General features: G+C 31.2%; 1 protein-coding gene across 1 annotated transcript; it reads right to left on the reverse strand.

Moving 5' to 3' along the window:
• Window positions 1-757: 757 nt before the first annotated feature.
• LOC111877663 (vacuolar-processing enzyme) lies at window positions 758-6,842 on the reverse strand. Its single transcript, XM_023874179.3, has 9 exons — window positions 6,590-6,842; window positions 6,317-6,481; window positions 2,520-2,676; window positions 2,344-2,429; window positions 2,060-2,259; window positions 1,932-1,980; window positions 1,661-1,861; window positions 1,373-1,579; window positions 758-1,124 (listed from the first exon to the last, which is right to left on the reverse strand). The coding sequence occupies exons 1-9, from the start codon at window positions 6,785-6,787 to the stop codon at window positions 942-944; spliced, it is 1,446 nt and encodes a 481-aa protein (XP_023729947.1). The 5' UTR covers window positions 6,788-6,842; the 3' UTR covers window positions 758-941.
• Window positions 6,843-19,772: the final 12,930 nt, after the last annotated feature.

The following is a 19,772-nucleotide window of genomic DNA, read 5'->3' on the forward strand; positions in this document are numbered from 1 at the left end:
CATTCTAAACATTATCAAAAAAAACCTGACCCGTGCAACGCACGACCTCTTCCCTAGTTATTATGAAATATAAAGACCAAAATAGAAAAAGTCTAAAAAAAATCTAAAAGGTTAGAAGAATATTAAACCGTTGGAGTGAGTTAAAATAAGTCATCTTTTATCCAATAGTTAAAAGTGTTCTATTTTTTTAAATAATAATAATAATAATAATAATAATAATAATAATAACTACCATTAAATATGTTATTTATTAACATGTGAACTATTTGATAATTTGTAATGCTAGTGTTTTGCCATTTTTAAATTCATAGTACTTAAAGTAATAATGATATTATGATTTATGAATGCTAGTGTTTTTATTGTTTTTTTTTGTCACTAGTAACCACTTATGTATCACACCAAGTACGCCTCTATTAATGGTGTGAATTTATGTTTGCATCACTAACTCTAATGGTTTTATATTCTCATTGCATCAAAGTTATTCTTAATTTGAATATTAAACGAGGATCACCATTACCCCGTTGGGATACCTTCAGACTCAATAGTGTTTTGTAAACGGGTATCCGTCGGGTATCGGGCCTGGGATAGGATTGGTTTTCATATTCGGGGTCGGGGCTGGGATTACCACAACCCATCCCAAACCCACCTCGTTGCTATCCCTAGTAATATATTTGTTGAACATGCATTTCTTTCATTTAAATATGAAAAACTAAACTTAGGTTTCATATATAGCTTTATAAAAAAAATTAATTAAAAGTAGTGAAATAAAAGTTGTATACAACTTAGACAATAATTTACAAATTTGAAATTCGGAAATATATATGAAAATGAAAGCCATATTTACAATTATTCATTTCAAAGTAAAATCCACCTACTATCAACAAAGTGTTTAAATCACATACTTTTAGGTGATTGTATGTACGATATTCCATTTTCTGTAATCAAGCGCTATATCCTTTCTTCAAAGGGCTCCATTGCCCAACATCATAACCACTACAAGCAGCCATGGAAGCATCACTCATATCCGCTTGTGTGACCTTATTGTTACAAATGTTGGCAAATGCCCGCATATGTTTCATCCCATATTGTGTCAGTGAACCGCAATGTGTCTCATACACTCGAACCTAACATAAGAAACACCATAATGATGAAAAAAACATTAAAAATCTATGATAAAAAATAAAATGTATCCCGAACTGTCCCACGATGTATCCATCAACCATTATGTGAGTGGTATTCATGGAATACCAACAATCAAAAGAACGTGCATAGGTTTTAACCTTAAACCTTCATCATATAATTTCATTTCCCAACCACTAAACTTCTATATGAAAATCAATAACCAAAATGTAATAAAGATGTGTCTATTTACCGTAGATTTAAGACATTCCCAATCATCTACAATTGGCTTCCCTTGAGCTCGAAGGGAACCAAGGATCAATGGACCATTGCTTGATCCAAATAACCGTGTACCTATGGCATCCACACTGCTATCCAAATGTGATCGATGATTCTTTATATTAGTGATCTGCTTCAACATGTCTATTTTTTCTTGAGACCCTTCGATCATTTTCTCATACTATATAACATCATAAAGTAATTTCCATCACCACAAGATTCCACAAACTATCCTTTTGACATTTATTAACAAAGTTAATACCTTTTTTTGGAAAAACACTAGGTCTACGTCTCTTTGATTAACAACACCCATATGACCGTTGTAAATGTAGGTGTTATCAGTGACATTAGATGCACTGAAACCTTGATAAAGAGAAATACTCTCTGAACGAATGCTCTTAGTACCATACTCCATTACATGAGATCCTTCCGTGCTATTGTTATTATAAGTCCTCACCTTTACCTACAATAATTTTCAAAAGTTAACGAAAAACATATGCATAGTATTTTAAATTCATATATTTGACACTAACCGTCTTATATTGTTGCTCCAATGTTTCACCATTGTCACCTTGCTTGTCGCTAAAAGCATGAGGCATCCAAATATTTATAAAACATATGAATTTGTTAAATATAATCAATGAGAAAAGGACAAACATACCTATCTTCCATCCAAGCGACGCTATACAAATCACCTAAGCAGGTGTCGTATTCGGGTGGGGGAGGGGGTTCCATATCCGGACAATAAGTTCCCCAACTATTTTCATCTGCTTTTGATGCTGTTGTGACATATATATTAAGATTTTCGGCCAAAAGACCTTCGAAGATACTTCCACTCTCACAGGATTCGACATATATAACCTAGTAGCAAACAATTTTTTATTATTTTTCGAGATAAAATATCAATTTGTTTGTGCAAATTTGTTACAGTAAATAAAAATTTACCATTTCTTTGTAAGTCCCAGCAGCATGCTTCTTTTCCAAAACCTCAATGAAGTCTTTGGCATAGACATTCGGAGAGTCTGGCATTCCTGTTGGTAAAAATTTATTATAGGTCCACATAAAAATCAATCTTCATTACTTTGATTTTTATTCAAATAATATGAATTTAATAAACACACCAAGGGTTCCGGGGCCACCATGATCGGTGTAATATATGAAGATCCTATCGTTTGGTTTACTATCAACCACCTTTCCACTTCCGCCTTTTACTGATTTTTTGTCACCGAGAATCACAGCATACAGATTGGCCGCTGTCACGCTATCTTTAGTGTAATCCTACAAAAAAAATCTTTATTACATCTTCTCATTTTCTTAAGTGGATTAGAACTATGTTTCAAGAATTCATGGACCCTAAGTGATCATGTTAATCTACAATTAGATATGTGCAAAAACTTCAAAAATGTTTGGAACCAAACCCACTAATCATCAACAATTTCAAAATCGATTTTCTTTGAAGCACAATTAAATTAAAAAAAACTTGGTTATAGTTAGGTGTGAGACATACGCTACATACACATCAAGTAAAGGACAAATAACCCTTTCATTTGGACGGATCAAGTTTGTGGTTTTGAATGATCCAAACTTTTTTACTATAGATTGGGCGTTTGACCGATAAGGAACGTGGCTTTGAATTTGTTTCGGTTTTCAACAGTTAAAAGCAATCCAATTTTACTTTTTAGCCTTTTATACTTTTATGTAATTGATATCTTCACTAGTTAAGTCGTAAGAATGTTAAAAATCAACAACATCATTGGACTATAGGTGAGAAACAAAAGGAATAAATTGAGCTTTTGGGACCAACATGACTGATTTGGATCAACAATCCTAAATTCACTTCCTCATTCGACCAACTCATGACACTACCCACCTCTTCTCCAACAAGTACCACAACTCCCTATTCTTCGATGAATTTCACCACCACTCTCGTCTCCAATGGATATTGATGTTGTAACCAACATATTTCACCATCATTATCATCACATCTACCATCAGTTGTCATCCACTATCGCAATCAACCTTAGTTCCTAAATACCTATCGTTCATGCACCAAGTAACTCATAACTTATGTCATTGGGGTTCTACAAAGCCTAATGACATCAACCTTTTACCTTATAAACATCTTCCCCTTAATCTAGTCACCGAAAAACCTCAATGTCGACCCACCTTTTAAATTGATTGAATTGGTAGGAACTAAATTCATTTGCATGTTTGATGATGGGTACCAAGTTCTTGTTTGTTTTTGAAGATATGTTAGATTGAATACCTATTTTTTACTACCAAATACTAAATCTTGGAGGTCTAATTTCATCTGTTCTTGAATACTTGAATTTCATCTATATAGGTCTTGTTTTCATAGTTTTGGTGAAGGGTTTCGATTACAGATTTGGCGATAGTGTATTAGATTTGGTGTTAAGCTTTTCAAATTTGATGTGGGTACTGCTAATCGGAGGAGATAAATTTACAAGAAGATCCCAAGATCTCAAATGCAACTCATGTTTTCATAGCCAATTACACTATGATGATGTTTGAGGGGAAACCTTATAACTAATTGCATGATTTTTCATGAATTTGTTTATACTTTTTAGACATTTCTATATTTGTAAAATTTTATGTGTAATTATATCCTAATGAGGGCGGAAAATAAATTTTGACTGAAATATTGCTAATGAAGATGACCGAAAAAGATGGTGGTGAATGGTGGATAATGACGGTTGGTGTCTAAATAAAATAATAAAGCAATATAAAAAACAAAAAACAAAAAATCAAAAAGCAAAGATAAAACGGTCATTTTACTTATATTTAACGAAGATTCTCTTACAAAGTTGGACGAAAGGACCAATTATACAACTTTTTTAAACCACATGTATGTAAACTGTAACTTACTCTAAAATATGTTTTTCTGTTTTTGTTTCTCTTTTATTTTTTGATTATCTTTTTTTTTCTTTAGTGGTTTTTCCTTCTATTATTAAACTCCAAACATAACTTCGGTTTAAGGATTTTCTGTGGGATTTAGATTCCGTACAGGATTAATTTTAAAAAAAATACTGGGGCGGGGGATTAAACCCTCTTTTATTTTCGGGATCGGGGGCGGAAGTGAGTATTTTCGTCCCGTACTCCCACGGGGGCTCATTTGTATATTTATTTTAAATATATATATTTAATATACAAATATTTATAGACAATACATTATCTAATTTTATGATTTCTTGACTTTCTTCCACTTCATAGCATATGATGATTGGATAGTGAATTGATCATATATTTTTGGACATATCGTATTTTTTTTTTTTTGTAATGTTCGATTTGTCGTATTTTATATTTGTAAATTTACTGGATTTGTCGTTTTGTAATGTTGAATTTGTAATGTTGGATTTTTAATTTTTTAGCTGTTAAAAAACTAGATTTTAAGCTTTTAAAGTTATGAAAAATAGTTTTTTAGCCCAAAATATAATAAATATTTTTGACAAAAAAAAATAGTCTATAAATCGGGGGAATGGGGGCGGGGGCAATAACTGATTTCGGGGGTGGGCAACTATTAGCGCTCCCGTTTGGTCTCGTTGACATCCCTACTTCTTCAGTTTTGTTCTACTACCTATGTCCCAAATTAATTGTCCACATTTGACTTTTCCAGTATTTATTTTTCAACTTTGATTTTAAATATTTTTCTTTTTGTTAGATAACACTTGATGCAAAATATATGAATGGATTGTATTTTAATTGTTTTTTCATTGTTATAAGTTTCATCAAGTAATATATAATATAAATAAAAATATTTAAGGTTAAAGTTGAAAATAAAAACTTAAAAAGTTAAAAATAGACAATTAATTTGGAACCAAGGGAGTATTTGATTTGAATAATAAATGACAGAATTTCTAATATACATATCCTTTTAGCGGCTTTTAATTATATGATATTGTCATCTCACTTCAAAAGGCTTTATTAAAACCGAAATGATTAGCTTTGAGTTAAATCCATCTTTATTTAAAATAAAAATAATAATAATAATTGCATCTAAAGACTGCTCTTGGTCTTTAGCTTTCAGACCTTTTGGCAACGTCTAACTGCCATAATTATTTTTAAAGACATTTGAAAGCAAATATACTTTATTTAAACGTAATTCTTTTTTTTATTTGTCGCGACTTTATTGGACTATTTACAATTTGTTCCAAACACATCCCTTCTATATGACGCTACGAAGATCCCATTTAAATAAAACATAATTTTTTCAAGGATTGATACAATTTATATTAGTTGTACTTTTAATTAGATTGCTGAAATTTAAAAATTAAAAATTAATATTTGGGTCAAGTCTTTTTCAAATATAAAATTTTCTTATAAATTAATTTCAACTATTATTTGTCAAAAATGTATTTACGAGAACATTTAAGAAAAAAATTAAAAAGATATTGCACAAAAACTTTACTTGTCCATAAACCTCATTAGCAAGTTTCTTCTTGATATTTGATTTCACATAAATTTGTAATTCAATTAGGTACATGTTTTAATAATTAAGTCTAAGCAGTAGTTAAATATTTAATAAAGATTTACGAAACGAATCTTAATAATTAAAATAACTCTTATTGGTATATTCAATGATTACTACATATAAGTAATTTTAAAACATTTTAATTAAATCATTTTGTAAAGGTAAATAAACATCAACCGTTACAACAATAAATCAATAATAAAAAAACACGATTGATCAAGTCTATCTTTTTATTTTGCTTAAATGAAAGTGGCTTCCATTAGGAAGTTTCCAGTATAACCCAATCAAATTTAATTAATGAGGAAAAAGGTAAAATAATGCGCTTAGATCGAATCTTTCACATAATATATGGTCCACATAAATTCTTTTCTATATAGTTATGAAAATAACAATAACAATAATATTAATACAGGAAAAATAAAATTGTACCTTAGGAACTCCAGCATAGACATCGTGTCCTTTGGGATTGTTTATTATTACTCCAGGTTTTGGGTTACTCTCGTGATGTGCAATATCATCGTACATGAACACTATAATATTTTCATCTTTTAATCCTCCTCTTTTCAATATTTGATATGCATGACAAACATCTGCCTAACATGAGACAAAAGTACTAAACTATAACGTATAGTATGAAAAATAAAAACAAATATATGATCATACTATATATAGATATTCATAGTGATCTATATATGTATTCACCTGATGTCTATAATTATAGTATTCGTTTGATCCAGCAACAAGAACTGCCCATGTTGTGCCATCATCTTGTTCTTTTTCTGTCTCTATAAGTGAACATGATTTATTATTTAGCAGACATGACAGCCGACCACCTTCCAAGGATGGCGTGGCTAGAATTAGTAGCAAAAGGCTTAGATTGAGAACCAAATACCAGGACATCGTTTGAGGATATATAGAGGAAAGTAATGATTGATTAGAGAGATGGAAACAAGATGAAGGGGAGCACTTGGGGTTTTATAGTGGAAAATTTTGTTGCAACTTACAACCTAAGTAAACTTTAACAAAAGGTTGATAACTGTTTAATCCGGATGATTTAATGTTGTAAATCCTATAAAATATAAATTATTCAAAACATATGTTAATAAAAAAATAAAAAGACGGTTTTACCTCTAAGATTTCGTTTTCCATTCGTCTAAACAATTTGTAGTGCATGGCAACAAAAGAAGGTGACATTGATAATGGCCATGAGGTTGGTTCCAAATAAGAATAGTCATCACTGATGGAGAAGGTGATTGCTCCACAATTGCTTACCAATTTCTCATTATTGCTACCCATTATTATACCTTTTTATTATTAGATAAGCTTTTTTTTTTTTTAATAACTTTTCAAATATAAAAAAGAATTACATGATTATAAATATGTATCGATTGAATTTGTTCTAGTTCTAACTCAAAGAGCATTACAGACCTAATTAGATCTAATGTTGAAAATGAAACGAAATAAAGCTTTTTTTACCTGCTACGTGAATAAATTTCTCTCATTTTAATAGAATCTTTAAATATTATTAAAAGATAACCTTTAATTCTAAATTGAAGAAATCAGGGCCATTGATTGTATTTCAATTCTATATTTTTCACCTTTAGATTATTTGCTGACATCATTTTTGTCAACCTCTTTATTTTTGTCCACAAATTTTATAAAATATATACTACATTTTAAATTAAGAAGTCTATTAATGACAATTAAATCTCACAGAAAATAGTATGAATTAAATTAAGAATTCTATTAATAACAATTAAATCTCACCAAAAATAAAATTAATTAAATTAAGAATTTTATTAATTACAATTAAATCTCACCAAAAATGAAATGAAACAATGTCTCGCCCCATCTCTCATTACCAGTACCCCTACCATCTCTCCCTTTTTTCTTTACATAATTTATCTAACCTAAGTTTTGTAGTGGGAAAGAAAATGAGGGAAAGAAGAAATAAAATATATGTGGGCTTCGATCTGTGTTGATCAGTCTTGTGTTCGATCATCATGAAAGAAGGAGGAATGATATAGAGATAAATTTCTTTGGATTCTACTTTAATTTGATCGTAGTTTAGATCGATTTTGGGTACATTTTAGATTATGTTTCTTTTATTCTGTTTCAACTATGAAGTTCCAATCTATAAAACCTTTCGATTTAAGTTTAAATCCATAATGGTTACATTTTCTAAATTTGCTTCTATTTTTGTTTTTATGATACTGTTGATTTTGATTTTTTAAGTTATAGATATCTAGAGAGCAAAATGATGGACACAGCAGTACCGCTACTTCTTATCCATAGTTTCGATTTGGAAGATATGTCCACTAGGTCGTGAATTTGCATATGTCGATTTTCTTTTTTATTTTTACATTTTCATATATGCATTTAGTCAATGATTTTGTTGTGGCTTACCAGGTCATGAATGGATCCCTTCCTGGATTTGGAGATGGAATTTAAACCCTTATACCAGTGAGTGATCCATATATTCTACAACTCTGCAAAACCCAATGGTGATATGTGTTTTGAATTATTTAAAAAACATCTTTTAAAGATACAAATTGGGATCTCAGAAATAAGTTATTCACCTATCCTTTTTTAATATTATAAAAAAACATCTTTTAGACTCAATAGCAAAGAAAAGACAAACTTTTAGTATACCATGTAAATAGATTACATCGATAAATCTTATTGGAAAATGTTGGGGATTGATTAATCTTGGTTAATTAGCATGTTTTTTTTTTGTTAACTTGCGTTGTCTGGGCATGTCGAGGAGCATAATAAGAACCTTTCACAACCTTATTCTTTTGTTTAATTAGTTTGAATCTTCTTATTGAGTTCACTTTCTCAAGGATAAATAGGTACACCATACACTCTTGAAAATAGGGTTGGGAACATTGTGAGCATCAAGGTTTTCTCAGCAATAAGAGAAGAAATTAGTATAAAACTTGCAATATAAATCATTTTTAATTACATAATAATAACTAAACAAAGATATGTGAAGGATTATTTTTATAATTATGTTGCAATATATAACATAAAAATCGTATGAAATTTTCATTATGTTCCATTCCATTCCTCACAAACATGTTTTGGGAATGGAATTACTTATTCTATTATCTTGCTTTTAGGATTACATATTCATTCCATTTCTTTGTTGTTCCATTCTTTGCAACCTCACATATCTTAAAAAAGTAATTCAGAAATCCATCATATAATAGAAAATGTTTTATAAACTCCTATAAGGGAAGAAGAAAGATAAGACTAAATGAGTGTATGGTGTTAATCTAATTATGATGTTCTTTCATCTCTATTTGCATGTTTCTAGCTTGTTTGTAGTATTGTCTATAAAATATTGTTGTTATATTTGAAAGTTCATTTTACCTTTTTCATCCTTTTGTGTGTATATTTTAATCTTTCAGGTTTTTTAGAGTATTTGAGGGACCGTTTCTGCTTGGGAGTGGGGTAAAGTCAAGGGCCCTAAAACTGGAGGGTAGTTGTATTTAGAGCCACTTAAATATTGAAGCTTTTTGTTGGCATTAATTTCAATAATCATATGTACCTTAGAAGAGATATCATATATATAGTTTATTTTTTATAACGTTTTTCGTATTTTTATTAAATGTTGTACATGTGATGTCTACAAGGTGTTTGTATTTTTTTTGTTGGCAAGTTATTACGCTATCTAACACTCCAATAATCTATAATATTTGTATAAGATGGTGACAATTATTATTTTTTATTGCAGCTTCTCTTCATATTGATTATCCAATGTGGTCTGAGTTCTGGAATGTTGCCACTGAGAGGATTCCACATTGTGGGGCGTTGGAATTCATTACAAAATGAGGCATGATTTATATGCCTTATTGGGTCATGTAGATTGATAAGTATTTTACAATATGCTCTTTTAACCTTATATTAAGACATTTTCTGAAGAAAAAAAATTGTTTTTAGTATTGAACTTTGAAAGAAAAAAGAAGTTCATACATCGTACTCTTACAAAAATGACTTTTTTGAATTATTTTTAGTTGATATGGAAAGTTACATTTTTTGTATATTGAAGATCATTTATAGGATTGTTTTCTGGAAAAAAAATATTCGTTAATAGCATTAAACTTTGCAAAAAATTTCATTAATAGCATCGTAGTTTCAAAAAAGGAGTTTTTCGTATTCTTTTTGGCTAATCTAGAAAAGCTTTATTTTTTATGCACATTAGAGCTCATTAATAGAATTTTTTTGAAAACATTTTGTTAATGGAAAGTGTATTTTCATTTTCTTTCGCATATAGACCATTTATGTAAAAAAAAACATTTCAAATATGGACCATTTATGTACTTTTGTTCACAAGTGAACCATTTATGTAATATATAAATTTAAATGTTAATTAGTAGGTCATTAATATGACAACTTTCTAGGGAAAATTTGTTTTTAGTATTGAAATTTGCAAAAAAAAAAAATAATAAAAAGTTCATTAACGGCATTGTACTTTAAAAAAAATATTATTTTGGATTATTTTTAGATGATATTGAAACATTTCAAATTTTCCTACATTGAAGCTCATTTGTACCACAGTGTTCTGGAAGTGAATTTCATTAATAGCGTTGAACTTTGCAAAAAAAAAAATCATTAATAACATCGTACTTTTAAAAAAATAACTTTTTTAGAATTCTTTAACTGTAGGTAGATTCCTTGAATGTCTACTTTGATGAACATATGTGGAGAAATCTTTTTGGAAAAGGATAAAATCCTGATATGACAACCCGAACAAGAAAAAGAAAAACTCAATTTTGACTAACCCAATTTATTCAAAATCTTTATTCATTTTAGTAGCTTACACACCATTTTGATGCTCTCAAAATAGCATATGAAATAACTTATGTAATAATGCTAAAATGTTATTTGACATGTTTTGTACTTTCTAATGATCATTACCAGGAAACCTTTAAAGGATTTTTTTACCAGAAAGAATGTGATCAATATACAAAACAATGTTGCATATTTAGAACCTAATGTTCTTAATTTACTGTAATAAGTTCTTCTTGTAATAGTTGATTGGCCCTACCTAATTATCCCATGCAAGGTAATAGATTTATGTTGTTTTAAATGTGTTAAAATGTTTCACTTAGGTGTTACTCAACACATGGTTTGCAGACTATCCAAATTGATTTCATGATTGAGACGAACACATCACATCGAACAAAAGATCAGACCATCAACCATATTTGTGACCCCCACTGAGATTAGCAATGTAATTTGAGTAATCATCCAAAACAGACAATGAACTTTGAATTGTAGTAAATCTAAATTCAATTCCTAAATTGTACATCAAACTTCTAACATTAAACCTTGAACATTTTCAATTAATGTTATCGAGTTCATATGCATTTGATTATTTAGGTATATCGTAAATTGTTTAGTTTCCCCTATTGAATTAAGGCGTGAATGTAAAGTTTTACGTTTAACCGTAAACATGAGGCTTTAGTTTGGTTGTCTAACTAATGATTTGGATGAGACAAAAGCATTTGATGAGTGAATTCTTAAAATTAGTGAAGGTAATATTGGTGGCCCTAATGATGGTGAAGCTGAAGTTGGATTTCCAGAAGACGTTGTTGTTCGCTCTATAGGTGACCATATTCATTCAGTTGTTTCCACCATTTATCCATCATTTGAAAACCATCTTAATGATCCATCATATTTTCAGGATAAAGCTATTTTGGTACCTACAAATGAAGAATCTGATGCTACCAATGACTACATTTTAGGATTGATGAAAGATGAAGGGAAAACATATATGAGTTCAAATTCTTTATGTGAGATAGAGTTACTAGATTTTTTTGAGGAATCAATCTACTCTTCAGTTGTGTTGAATGGTTTTAAGGCAACTAGAATTTCCAACCATAAACTTACACCAAAAATAGGTGTTCCAATCATGCTACTTCGTAATATTGAGCAAACCAAAGGACTATGCAATGGTACTAGATTACATATTCTTAGGATTGGAAGACATTGAAGCCTGAATCATATATGCTAGATTCTTTAATGAGACTACTTATATACTTTGCATGAAATTAACTCCGTCTAATAAAAGAATCTCATTCCGTTTTTAGCGGAGACAATTCCCCATAGTTGTTTATTTTGTTATGGCCATTAACAAAAGTCAATGACAATAATTATCAAATGTTGGATTATACTTGCGTATGCCCGTCTTCACTCATTGTCAGTTATATGTTTTTTGTTTCTCGCGTCACAAGTGAAAAAGGATTGAATTTACTCATATATGACAAGGACGGTCATCTAACTAATAAAACAAAAAGTTATGTCTACAAAAAGATCCTTCAATGATTATAGATATTTAGGTGTTCCATTGTTTTTTTTATTTTTTCAGACATTTCAATGTTACCAATAATGCTAAGTCTGTTTCTGTTACTTTATTTTTTTTATAGTGACAATTTTTTATACCTTTATATGTACATTTTTATATGTTCTCCGCGTTTTACGCGGTTCATAATCTAGTTTGTTTAATACTTCATCTGTTTTATGTCCAATCTCCTGGTCATGACACTCTAATTTAAGAACATTACACTAATAAAAGGAAATAATTTTTTTTCTTTATGCTTTAAATATCATTATATTATTTTTGTTATGGAAAATCAGAGTTTAATAAAACAGTTTGAAATAACAAACAAAATACCAAAAACATTAAGGATGTCATAATTAATATACAAATATGTTATAACGTAAAGATATATCAGTCCTGAATACTATTACGTGTTTGTTTATTCACTCGACATCCTATTCAAGTTCCAATAATCTTAGTACCAATACATGTGATACATATAATTTAAGTAGGTCACGTTTGAAAACCTGGTGAGACACATAAGGTTCTCAATCCCATAATATTATAATGATAATAAATCATATTAATAATCCAACAAAACAAACATTACCAATCAATATAGATATATAGTCCAACATAGATATTTATAAGATAGTCTACCCATGGTTACCTAGCCCAATGGATTCTTACAAATCTCAATCAACGATCATCTGCAATAATCACCTTACCTAATGAATCGTCTTGAGCAACAGTTTGACTACACAACTAGGGGATTCCTTCGTTGGTGTTAAGTCATAAAGGCAATGCAAACATTAGAGTATTTGATAAATATGATATCTTATGTCATCTACTTTTGTGGGTTATAAATCCATACTAACAACTTAATTCAAAAGACGGTCTAGAATAATCAAATATTGTCATCTTACTCTAGTAGATGACTCAGACATACCCACTTCTTGTCTAATCCAAACACACCCAAATGGTTGTCTTGAAAGAGACAAAATACTACATTTTGTTTCAATCTTACACATTACTTGAGAATGAGACTACTTATTATTCAGCCTAATTTGAACTAAATATCATTTATAAGTCTTACTTTATAATTAAACAATATCATGTAATTAACTTCCAATACAAATTTACTGGTTATGCAATACTATCATAATACATGGTATACATTTAACATAGAATACAAACGGTAAACATTCGATTTACATTTAATATTTTAAGCACTAAGTACTTTTATTAAAATCAGGTTCATGAAAGTAACTACGCACTCACAATACAAGGTACACATTTAATCTTTTGAGTAACAAATACTTTTATTAAGATTGTGTGTCATGAAAGTAACTACACACTCACCTGATTAAAGGTGGTAGATTTGCCAGTAGTTTAGCTCTTTGTCTAAAACTTTTGATTTCCTTTTAAATAACTTAAATACAAATATTACTAAGTTTTAGTCTTCGTTTATATTATTCAAGACTATATTAACTATTTCATAGATTCTTCATTATTCCCAAAGAATACCAAGTTCTATCAAAATAAGGAATGACTATGTAAGATCATATTGAATGTAGGATTTGATTGGTATATAAATATATTGTTTCGAAATTCTACTTCAAACACCTCACTAAGAACTTGCACTGACACCAAGCCTGTAAGTAGGCCAACCACCATTATAATTGATATTACTGATAAATCTTATTTATAGCTTCGTAACAACAACAATGTACAATAATAGAAATTACACTTAACAAGCATAGTAAGTGTAACTCACCTTACGAGATCTTCTAATAGAAACTCATAAATTCTACGTGCGTAACTTCAATGTTGAATACTTCTTTCGTTGAGTTTTTCCAACTTTGCATCGCCTCACAAAAATCCTTGTAAGAATGAAGAAATCAAATCACGAGGGATTGAAATCTCAAGGGTTGAGACAAGGAATTGACGAAAAATGAAGGAGAGGTCGAAGGCTATTTATAGAAAAAAAAAATCTCAAAAAGCAAGTATATGTGGCACTTTCTAGTGATACTACATCATCACAGTTACCACTGGGGCTTGTAGCTCCAGTAGCTGCCATGTGGCAGCTTGTGGTGCACCCGATAAAAGGGGGTTTGTAGCTGCCAAACATTTTCTTGTTTTCTTCGAGAAATTGTAACTTTCGCATACATGCTTCATTTTCGACATTTCTTTATATCTCCGGTTACGTTATTTCATGTACTACAACTTTCATTTAGAACTTAATGTCTAATTCATAATCTATTTTTACTTCATATTTTATAAGTGGACTAGACATGTTATATATTTGAATAATCATAACTTTTTCATAAGACAATAAATTTTGGCGTTCTTTATACTCACGATTTCAGATTTACTTGTACTAGAATTTTCTTTTACATCACTTTGGTTAAAAGTAATATATTTTCGTTTTGTATTTTATAACAAATACTGATGTAGTACATAACTTTGAAAAATCATAATTTCCTTGTACGAACCATGTTCTCGACGTTCTTTATATTCATAGGTTCGTATTCACGACTACTACAACTTTCATATAGATTATTTATTATGAATAGTCTTTTAATTATAAATGTTATTTAACACATTTGTTAATAACATTTACATAAACAAATATCGTGTAAGAAGAATTCTTGTTTAGTTAATTATAAGAAAATTACATTAACATCTAATGTAAGTAAGAACATTTTGACGTAATGAAAAAAACGCGGATGTTACAATTGACACCCTTTTAGGATGATTTCGTCATGGAATCATACATCAACAAATAGATGTGTATAATGACTCTTCGTGTCATTTTATATTTCCCAAGTAAGGTTCAACTCTACAATATGCTTCCATCGCACAAGTAATAAATCAATCATCTTGTGTCACAACTTCTTCGTTTAACGATTGACAATCACTTAAGGTTCTTAGATTAACCTATTATTTTCATTGACTGTTAACTCCAAAAGTGGAATCATATCGGTTTCTCCTCCCAAGCATTTTTGTAAGTAACCAACATGAAAGATCTTATGAATACGTTCTAATTCAATTGACAACTCAAGATTGTACGCTTGATTACCTATATTCTAAAGTACTTTGAACGAATTGATAAAATCAGGACTTAACTTCCCATGTTTACCAAATCTGATAAGTCCTATCCATGGAGAGACTTTAAGTGACACCTGATTACCGCCCTTAAAATTCATAGGTCAACGTCTTCGATCTGCATAGCTTTTCTGACGACTTTTAGCAGCTAGCATTCTTTCTTGGATGATCTTTACTTTATCTATAGTTTGTTGAATGATTTCATGCACCCTAAAGTGTTTTTCTCCTGCTTCTAGCCAGCAAGAAGGCGTACAACATTTTCTTTCATATAATTCTTCATAAGGAGGCATCTTGATGCTTGAATGATAACTATTTTTGTAGACAATTTCTACTAATGGTAAGTGGTCATCCCAACTACCAACGAATTCTAATGCACATGCCCGCAACATATCTTACAATGTTTGGATATTTCTTTCACTCTATCCATCGATTTGTGGATGATATGCTGTACTTAAACACAATTTCATAACCATCTCTTTGTGCACACTCTTATAGAATCTTGAAGCGAATCAAATGTCTCTATCTGATACAATCGATAAGGGTACACCATGAACTTTGATAATCTCTTTTACATAGGTTCCTGTCAGCTTCTCCATAGACCATGTCTCTCGTGTGGCTATGAAGTGCACATTCTTTGTTAACTGGTCTACTATAACCCAAATCATGTCATGGCTTTTTCTTGTATTAGGAAACTTGGTTATGAAATTTATTGTAAGGTCATCCCACTTACCCATGGGTACTGGTAAAGGCTCCAAGTTTCCATATGGATTCTGATGTTGTGCTTTAACTCTTGAACAAGTCACACATTTAGCCACGTATGTTGCCATGTCGATCTTCATTTGTAACATCCCAAAAACGATGAAATAATTTTTCATTTTTATAAAAGATTTCCACAAAACCATAGATAGTAAATCATTGTTTTCAAACACTCCATAACAACATAGTATCAAAATCTCTCAAAAACATAACTTAGTAGGAGGATGTGTACGATCATGCCTTTGCCTTGGCCCGATTATATGATGTACATGAAACCATGAAAGTAACAATTGTAAGCCAAAGCTTAGTGATTTTCCCAAATATACCCTACACATAACACATATACAATGTATGCATACAAGGCCTACAACATAAGGTTGGACCGCCACCTGAGCCTTCCGAAACAAACCGGACCGCTCTTGAGCCTACATCATAAGCTGGACTGCTCCCTTAGTCCTACAGTATCAACTGGACCGTCGTGATATCCTGGGCTTCAAAATACAGCAGGATCGCCTCAACCCAACAATACAATGTCGACATATGCAAGCAATAATCAATGACCAACAAGTTCAAGTAATTATACAAATCTACCAATCTAACTGATCACTACAACATAGCAACATCCTATCCATAAGGATACATAACACAATCTAGTGGCCGACATTGGTACCTTGGACCCACGAGTACAGTGAGAAAACTCACCTCATAGTCTAAAAGATAACCGAACTGATCATAGATCCAACAACCGGCTCTACGAGTCACCTATACAACAAACAAGGTTCAAGTCACAATCTATGACCCAAAATCCTCAGTTTAACCTAAAGTCAAAGTTGGTCAAAGTAAATGGTCAACAGTCAACTCTAGTCAAAATTGGTCAAAATAAATGGTCAACAGTCTCTAACTTTATCCATTTTCATGACCACAAGGAGAACAAACCCTAAACCTAGTTCTACAAAGTCATCTTTTGCTCAAGAACACATGCATAGATGGATGAGAGTGACCATGCTCTCATTTTTATGACTTAACAACCCTAAAAACGTATGGAAATGGTACTCTAATGGTCTGTAGTAGCTCTTACTCATAAGAACCAAGGTTGTGGGGACAAACGCATAAAATTCTAAAGGATAACTATATGTAACACAAGAAAACATAAAGGTGGAAAATTTATTCCTTCTGGAGATGGATGAGTCGATAAAACTTCTGGATCTATGCTGATTTGAGTTCCCAAGTGGTTCCACAATGCTCTTCTTCCTTCAAAAGTGAACACAAAACAATCTAAAGGTTCAAAACTCACACATGGGGATTAAGGTTTCTAAGGAGGTCGTTTAGGAGGGTAGAGGTTGAGAACGGAAAGGACCTCAAAGGGTTAGAGCCTTTAAATAGGGCTCAAACCCCCAATATTAGGTTTTTGGTTATGAGTTTCTATGTCACGTGTAAGTAAACCTACGCCTACGTAAGTTACCTAAGTCCCATATCTAACTTCCTCCCATGCTCAACGTAGGAGACTATCCTAGGCCCATTGTAGTGTGGTTTATTTTGAATTTAACCTTTAATGAAAATATAACCATACCTCAAGACTAGGTGTTATAATTCTTCCCCACTTGAATAGATTTCAACCTCGACATCCTCGACTGTAAATAAGTATGGATAGTGCTCTTACATATCCGCATTTGGATCCCAAGCCCACTCGAAACCCTTCCGATGCTGCCACTAAACCTTGACTAAGGGTACCACTTTGCTGAGAAAGGCCTTCGTCTTCCTATCCAAAATAGCCACCGGTCTCTCCACATAATTTAGGCATTTATCAACCTGTATGTCACCTAACGGGACCACCACTGAATCGTCAACTATAAACTTACGAAGATGACAAACATGGAAGGTGCTATGAATCTGACTAAGCTCCTCAGACAAATCCAATCGGTAGGACAGCTTGCCTACCCTGGGCACTACTCGAAATGGTCCAATAAATTGTTGGATTAGTGTCTAAGTCCATAATTATGATTGGTATGTACTTGACCCGATTTGGCATGGTCCATTTGGGTTGCACTTCACCGGAACAATTTATATGGATAGTCTTTTGAGAATAGTATGTTTATGATTTATATTAATATATTATAAGTTCTAATATATTAATATGGAATCATATTATTTAATTAGTATTGATCAAGAATTAATTTAGTGATCAAAAGGAACTAATTAAATATGGACTCTTATATATAGTATAGGCCAAGTTCATTTAGGTTGGACTAAGCTTGCATGGATAGTCCATGAAGTTTTTAACCCATGGATCCTATGTAAATGAAAGGTCATGGGTATTAGGGTTTACATGGAGGAAACCCTAATCCTCCATACTATATAAAGAGGTCTTTGGCACATGAAATGACACTAGTGTGTGAGGATACAAGAGTGGGCCAATTTCTAGTGTGATTACTATTCTCTCAAGTTTTCCAAGGTGTTTTGGTGATTTGTGATTCCACTTAAGGCTTCCACACTATTGAGGCTAAGCTCTTAAAGTTCAAGACTTCAAGGTACATCAAAAGGTATGTCATCTAACTAGGCTTTTGTGGTATAGTTGCTTTATATCATGCTAGTTAGGATTAAAATCTTGGAATATCAAATATTTGCATGTATAATAGAGAAAACATAGATCCAAGGTTTTTAGGGTTGCATGTACACCACAGAAGTGGTAGAATGCTCAAAACCCATCAGTGGTATCAGAGCCTAGACTTGTTTTCTTTTATACTTGATGCAAATTGATGAAAATCGAAGTTTGTATGCTATGTGGACAGTTGACTCGCCGAGTCCATTAAGTGACTCGACGAGTCCATGCCTAAATTCATCCAACTCGTCGAGTTGGTTCATGCACTTGACGAGTTGGACCCCCTGACAGCATATCTTCGAGTTTTAAGGCTAGAATTGGTCTAGAATCATTACCTTAAACTGTTTTGGACTTATAAAACCTGTTTTTTATGTGGTAATGATTATGGTAAACCAATTTTAAGGTGTTATCAAATTTTCAAGTTTTATGTGTGTTTATGTAATTCTTGAAATTGTTGATATGATTGTTCATATACTTATGAGTTTTGGTAGATCATAGGAATTATTTGCAAATTGGTTGTTAGTTAATTCTTGATCTAAATGTATTTTAATGGAGTCCATAATTTGTCCTCAATTTATGGATTACCAAAAGTCATTTCTCTTAAAGATTCATTAAAATGCATAGGTTACACAATTGAAGAGTCTTTTTGTTTTATGAACTCCATAACTTGTCCTCAAGTTATGGATGTTCAAGAGTCTCTTCATTAAAGTTTTTAAAACCTCAATTAAACTCATAAGTTATGAAAATCCAAAAGTTTTTGAATAGTTCAAAAGTTGCCCTCAAGTTTTGGAATTTGTAAAGTTTCCCCTCATGAATACTTTAATTCCAAGTTAAACCCTTAGAATTTTAAAAGTTAAAATTCAACTCTTATACTTTATAGTATTATAAGTGAATAATATATATATATATATATATATATATATATATATATATATATATATATATATATATATATATATATATATATATATGCATAAGAACAAAGTCAGTCTTACCGTTAGTAGGCCTCATTCACGAAGTCGGTCTATAAGGGGGTATAAGGTTACTGCATATAAAATAGCAGTTTAATGGGTGTCCACTCTCACCCACCGCTT

This window comes from Lactuca sativa, chromosome 3 (assembly GCF_002870075.4).
Source record: "Lactuca sativa cultivar Salinas chromosome 3, Lsat_Salinas_v11, whole genome shotgun sequence".
Lineage (NCBI taxonomy): Eukaryota > Viridiplantae > Streptophyta > Magnoliopsida > Asterales > Asteraceae > Lactuca > Lactuca sativa.